The 7,365-nt window shown below is 35.5% G+C and overlaps 1 protein-coding gene across 1 annotated transcript; it reads left to right on the forward strand.

The window, feature by feature from the left end:
• Window positions 1-333: 333 nt before the first annotated feature.
• On the forward strand, window positions 334-3,141 carry LOC140982273 (transcription factor RF2b). Its single transcript, XM_073448733.1, has 4 exons — window positions 334-902; window positions 1,588-1,720; window positions 2,107-2,191; window positions 2,401-3,141. The coding sequence occupies exons 1-4, from the start codon at window positions 433-435 to the stop codon at window positions 2,775-2,777; spliced, it is 1,065 nt and encodes a 354-aa protein (XP_073304834.1). The 5' UTR covers window positions 334-432; the 3' UTR covers window positions 2,778-3,141.
• The last annotated feature ends 4,224 nt before the right edge of the window (window positions 3,142-7,365 follow it).

Here is a 7,365-nt window from a genome sequence, read left to right on the forward strand (position 1 = left end):
TTAAATTTCGTGTCAATACTATCCAACCAATGATATTTTTTATGTTCAGATTATTAATTTTCATTGCATGTATAGATCGAGTCAATTTTTCTCACGGATATAGATTCATGACACCATATCACAGTAGACGTATTCGTTTGAGAAACTTTTCGAATCTTGAAACCAATTTTCAAAGTAATTTCTTTGTGATATTTTCTTATAATTAATTTAAGAGCCTTTTCTAACACTTAACCAACACGATTTATATGACTTCTCCAACTTTAAAAATCAAATTTCATAATAATAATAATAATAATAATAATAATTTACTGTTTATTTTTCGTCAACTGCTATCCTAAAAACAAAAGAAAAAACAGTTACTCCTCAAGTCCTCCCACCAGTCTTTCACTACTCAAACCTTTGAACTACTCTAATCAAAATCCGTGTGCACAAATGCAAGATCCCAACTTCAAGCATTCGCTGAACCAACCGCCGCCGTTCTCCGCCGCAATGAGGCCTTCCCACCACAGAAGGGCCCACTCCGAGGTGAACTTCCGGCTGCCGGAGGACTTAGATCTGGTGTCCGACCCTTTTGATGCGCCAGCTGGGAGTTTCGAGGAGCTGGGATCCGAGGAAGATCTGTTTTCCACTTACATGGACATTGAGAAGCTAAGCAGTGCCGCCGGCGCCGTCGGCGGATCTGGGGTCGGAGAATCTTGCTTGGGTAATGCCGGCGGAGGAAGTGTCCCCCGCGAAGCGGAGGAGGGGGAGAAGGCTGGCAGTGTCAGGCCGAGGCACAGGCATAGCAATTCGGTGGATGGTTCGAGTTTGCTGATGAATGAGAGTAGTATCGAAGCTAAGAAAGCGATGCCTCCTGATAAGCTTGCTGAGTTGTGGACTCTTGATCCTAAACGGGCCAAAAGGTAGAATCTTTCTTCTTGTTTTTATTTTAATTTTGTTTCTTTTATTGTTTTTCTCTTTGATTTCTTCAATGTATGAGTCGAATACCAGTGGGATTTAGTCGTGTATAATTATGGGGTTATATTGATCTTTGTGAATCTTGTGCTTGGTCTACCAAATTGACGACTTGTTGCAGCAGTTTTCTTACCCGTATTTGCTTTACTTTCGAGGAAGAGCAGTGCTCGCGGGTTCCAAAATAGTTAATATTTGCTTTTGTCAATGGTATGTTGTAAAGAAATGGAGCTTAGATTTTTCATTGGACTGGCTATGTGGCAATGGCAAAAATTAAATGGATTCATACAATGCATCAAATCTTATGTCTAAATTTTGATGTTAACTGAATTTTTCTTAACGTATGCTCATGATCATGTTGCGGACATTTTGGCGTGCGAGTGATGTTCTATTAAGGAGATCTTGAATTGAGTTTCTGATTTAAATATTAACTTTGATGTATTAACCTTATAATCTCAAGTTTTGATAGGATAGGTCATGAGACAAATATTCAGATATTCTTTGTTTAGTTTAGTCACCGGCGAATGAAAGTCGGACGGACATATGTGAGTCTCATTGATAGAAACACACAAACTATAATCAAAATATGTCACACATTCCTTAACATTAGTGTAACAGATTGACCATCTTATGCAGGATTTTGGCGAATCGGCAATCTGCTGCTCGATCAAAAGAGAGAAAGGCTCGCTATATATCTGAACTAGAGAGAAAAGTTCAAACCCTTCAAACTGAAGCCACAACTCTATCCGCGCAACTCACGTTGTTCCAGGTGTTTCTTCTATTTTAGCTACCATGGAACTTAATGCTGTTGATTGATGAAAATGTAAATTGAATGGTGGAATTCTATATGTTACTTTGTTTAACATTAGAAGTTACTCAAAATCAAACCTTCATGTTTGTGGGGTGACATCCAGCTGGAAAGATTGAAGAAACACAGAAAGTTCTTATACTGAAAACAATGTCTTTTGATGTTGTTTTATTTTGAATCAGAATATACCAGGTTTCCACTTAAAACAGCTCTAAGATTCCATCATCCACCATTTAAGTGCCAACAAGCTTCCATAACATATATGATCGTTCAATCCTGAATACCAATGTTGCTTTCCATCCTAGATATAATTTCATTATTATAAACTGAAATACTTTGTCTTGCAGAGGGATACAACAGGGCTGAATAATGAGAATACAGAGCTTAAGCTTCGGCTACAAGCCATGGAACAACAAGCTCAGTTACGTGATGGTAAGCAGTCCCTCAACCAGGAGTGAAATTTTGGATTCATTTCCTTGTTATGAAATAGTTGATTGTGTCTGAAAATACAATAATATTTCAAATAGCTGTGTATTTGTCCAATAGGACTGTGTCCCCGAATCTTGACTTGTGTCCATAGTACTGCTCTGCGTTTTTTTTACCAATGAAATCGGTTATGATAATAGATGATGTATTTGCAGCCCTTAATGAAGCCTTGAAGCAAGAAGTAGAAAGACTCAGAATCGCCACTGGAGATATCTCGACCTCCTCAGACACATTCAGCTTGCCAATTTCCCATGCTCCATATAACTCATCGGCCTTCTTTTCGAGTCAACCTCAGGCTGGCACAAACGATCTCCGAAATTCACAGATGCCACAGTTTCATTCCCTTCCGGCTGGCATGTCTACTCACCACTATGCAATGCTCTCCACAGCTCAAGTACAGGGTCTTACCGACTCCTTGCACCACGATTCTCTCGGTCGTTTTCAAGGTCTCGATATCAGTAGCAGAGGTTCTCAAATTGTCAAGTCAGAAGCCCCTTCGATTTCCGCCAGCGAAAGCAGCAGTACGTTCTGATTCGGGTCTTTTCCAATTTGCCCAAGTTTAACATCCCGAATCATCATTTTTCTCATTCTTTTTCCTTTCGTTTTAACTGGGGTTTTAGTTTATTTAGGACATGTTGTAGGTTCTTTGGTATTTCTGTGCTTTATAACTTATTCGTTTGATTCGAAAAATAATATTGGGATACGAGTTCGTGATAATGTTGATAGCTTCGCTTCATCTTGTGATAGTGTATCGTTTATCGACTGAGTGGGGCTCGGTCTACTGATCAGTATGTCATTTGTAATGAGATTTAAGACATCATTTTGTCTTAGTCAAACTATAACATTCTGTGTCGTAACATCAGTCACTTTAGTGTTATCTTCCTATGATTTTCCCACGTTTTGTGGATAGTCTCAACAATACTCGCATTCCCATAGATTGAAAATCTTCTACTGATCTGCATTCGCGAAATTCGTTGACTCGAAAGCCAAAACAGTTACCTGGTGCTCTTACTGCTGCTGATGCAGCTGGAGTAACTATCTGAGGTAGGATCATGGTGGATCCAAGATTTTGAACCTTGTTATCTGTTCTATCCATTAATCTTTGGTGTCATGAATCTTGGTCTCTTTGATGTGTTCGTCATTAAATTATATTGGTACTTGAGCACACACAAATTATTTTTATATATAAAAAGAAAATTAAATTTACTTAAAAGATAATAATTTATTTAAAATATAATTAAAAAATATTACTTATTTTATAGTCTTAATAAAAGGATCGAAAAATAAAAAAAATATTTTAGGAAAATAAAAATATTAGATACAAATTAGAGTGTAAATTCAATTTTTTTACATATAAATTATTGTTCAAATTTTCTAAAATAATGTAATGTTTATATTTTTCAACTTTTAATTTATTTGGTAACAACAATAGCATATAACAATTAATATCAAGCATATTACCGTTTGGAATTAAAAGATATGGATACCAATTTTTTTTTTTTTAATTCCAATTGTTACAGGACTCGAGCCAAATGTTAGATGAAACAAAAACACGAATTCTAATCTTTCGCACCTAACGATGGCTAAGATTGATAATATACTAGATTTTAATGTTATAGAATATGACTCTCAAAAATTATATTCATGAAAAGGAGACTTGTGAAAAGAACATTGATTTTCTTATCGAGAAAACTAGTAAAATAATGATATCAAGCAACATTATATAAGATGGAATCCCCTTTGTCTAGGGCACAAAATGGCCTTTGGACCACTTAATAACTCCCCTTGTAACCTTGCAAGGGGCCTATGGATGCCCCTTCCCACCCCAAATCACAATCAAATTGCACATGGCAGACATAAGAGCCTTCAACTCAATTTCATCTGCCTCACACACACACACACACACACACACATATATATATATATATATCACACAGATAGATATATATATATATGTGTGTTTGCATTTGGGGAGATGAAATTGAAATTCATGGACTCCGATACTTTTATTGTTAACAATTCACACCTTACCTTAATTATTTACACATTAGTTATACAAAGTATAATAAATTTCAAATAACATAATTGTTAGGAGAATTTGAAATCCATCATAATTAACATAAAACATTATATAAACGTGCAAATGTGAATTTGAAGTTCATGGTCTTATTCATATAAAACAACACATATATATTCGATCAAATCCATCAATCCAAACGCTAAACATATAACAATTTATGTCAATCAGTGATGGAATTAGTGACCATATTAAAGGTCGTTAATCCACAGGGAAAGAAACTTTGAAACAACTTATATGTATGACAACAATTTTTGAGTTCCGGGACAACACGATATAAAATTTTTTTTAGTGAATGAGATAACATGATTTCGACAATTTTTAGTTCGGCGACAAAGAAACTAAGAAAAAACTATGCTATTAACTTAGTCATTGTCACGCCCCGAGCCCGGGCCCGCGCTTGCGCTTGCGTGACTGCACAATGACCCCTATAGCAACTACTTCGTATTCGTCTTCGCTTTACAAAAATGTTAACCCAAGTTGTCATAGAAGTCCATTGTGCAGTCACGCAAGCGCGGACTCGGGACGTGACAGTCATATTGTGCTTTGGCTTTCTTTTTTCCAGCTAGCATGAAATTCTTCAACTTTGTCGTGGGAACTTAAATGAGGATTTTGTTGAATGGAGAGAGAAGGATATGATTCCCTAAGAACACCCAATGATGCTTGTCTATTTATTGTTTTCCTAGAAAAAAAAAACTCAAAAATAGAGTTTTACCTAGCTTAGAATTGAGGAAATCACGTTTTAGTTGGCTAGGAATCGGATTCTGGATTGTTTCCTTAATTTTCACGATTATGCACATTTTTGGACCCATAGGTTCGCAAGACTCGTGCGTATTTTCTTCACTTTCCGAGCTTCGGACAACAATACACGACAAATAAAAATTCAATCAACATCCTAATTTTGTTAACCACAAGCCAAAAATGTGTACATGTTTGGAGCTCTTTTGCATATGAGTTATAGGGTCGTCCATGCCATGAACATGGGTGGGAAAAAATACCGAATTTTCGGTATATCGAGATTACCGTATCGAAAAAATACCGAATTTTCAGTGTACCGAAGATTTCGGTACGGTACGGTAACAATACCGAATTTTTCGATACGGTAACGATATGCAATTTGAAAATTTTGGTATATACCGGAATACCGAAAATTTTTTACAAAAATTTTAAAATATATAATATTTTAAAACAAAAAATTTATAAAAATTTTAAAATGTAAGATTTTTTTCGGTATAAAACAGTATATATCGATACCGTACAATTTCGGTATAATCGGTATGCTAGTTATATTTACCGAAATTTTCGGTATACCGAAAATCGATATACCGAAATTTTCAGTACGATATCGGTATGAATTTTCTTATACCTTAAATTTCGCTACGGTATATGATATAAGATTTTCGATACAGTACGATACGGTATACCACCCCGTCCATGAATACAACTCTTCCCAACATCACTACCCTTTGGTCCCTTAAAAATAACACTTGAATAAATTCCACATGCCCTTTTGTTTCGGATGGTTTCATTGAGTCCATGCAAAGAATTTGGATCATAAAATTTATTTTATGTTTCATCACAAGATTAATAAAATTTGAATAAATTAAAAAATTCAAGAAATTCAAAAGGTTAAAATCGTGAAAATGTATGAACATTTATTGGTCGAACGATTCGATTAAAACAATGCATATATAATATGTTCCTATATTAATTTGTATCTTGTAATAAGTTGGAAAAATAGACGAAAGAAATCGAACTATGTCTTATAAAATTTTAAACCTAAGTGACATAGCTAGGGATTTAATTTCGGGCACTTTTAATTTATTTTAAACCTATGTCTTGGCCCCTTCACAAGATTGGATTCGTTCGACATCATTAGAACACTAACCCCACTACAATTGAGTAATTTATTTTTGGGTACTTTAATTGGTTTAGAAACTGAAAATATGTAAGGTTGCATTTGGATGAATATATGATTTTCGATTATATATTTTTTTTATTGTTAACAATGAAACAATAGATGAAATCTTAAATCATTTACTTATTTATATGTTAGTTATACAAAATATAATGAATTTCAATTGCCTCAATTATTACGTGAACTTGAAATTCACCGTAATTAACATGAAATACTATATAATATAAACATGGAAGTGTGAATTTAAAAGTTTATGATCTTGTTTCCCTAAAACTACAAAAAAAAAAACATTTGAATATATTTGAAATTTATCAATCCAAACACAATCTAAATGAATTTACGACTCATATGTTTTTAGAATTATGGGATCATATTTTTGAATTCCCATGTTGTATATAGGATTTAATGTTGGTTTAAAGGTGGACTTTTAGGCTTATGGGCTCTCCATGTGTGTGAATGGAAATTTGAAAGGTGGGTTTGTCCCACATTGGAAAAATGAAGTAGTATAGATAAGTTTATATTGTGTTACACTTTAGGGAGGTTTAACAATGATTGGTCAAGAGGCTCTCTCTCGCGCACGCAGGCGCGGGGTGCAAATCATGGGCCCGATTTGCAGTGGAAAAAGGCTTGACTTGTGTGCAAGCGTACGAGCGCGACCTGAGTGCGTCGAATGTCGGACCGATCAAGGCAAAAATCGCCTAGCAGTCTATGCCATCTTTTGTTATTTTTTTTTCCAGTTGAGACCTTTCACATGCCCTTGAGACCTTTCGCATGGTCTGACTGTTGGTGCTTCATCTCCCCAATTGTTAGTGATTCATCTACCATCTTTAAGACATTTAAGGCATCTTGAAGACAACCTGTGGCCTTTTGTATGGCTTGTATAGGTATGTATAAATAGGAGATGTGCCAAGGCCAGAAAGAGAGACCAAAAAATCCACTTTCTCCTACTGCTATAGTACTTCTGCTTCTTCTGCTACAGTAGTCCTTCTGCTACAGTACTTCTGTTCTGCTACAGTACTTCGTTCTATACAGTACTTCTGTTCTGCTACAGTACTTCGTTCTATACAGTACTTCTGTTCTGCTACAGTACTTCTGCTGCTCGTTATGCTACAGTAGTCCTTCTGC

This window comes from Primulina huaijiensis, chromosome 8 (assembly GCF_012295235.1).
Source record: "Primulina huaijiensis isolate GDHJ02 chromosome 8, ASM1229523v2, whole genome shotgun sequence".
Lineage (NCBI taxonomy): Eukaryota > Viridiplantae > Streptophyta > Magnoliopsida > Lamiales > Gesneriaceae > Primulina > Primulina huaijiensis.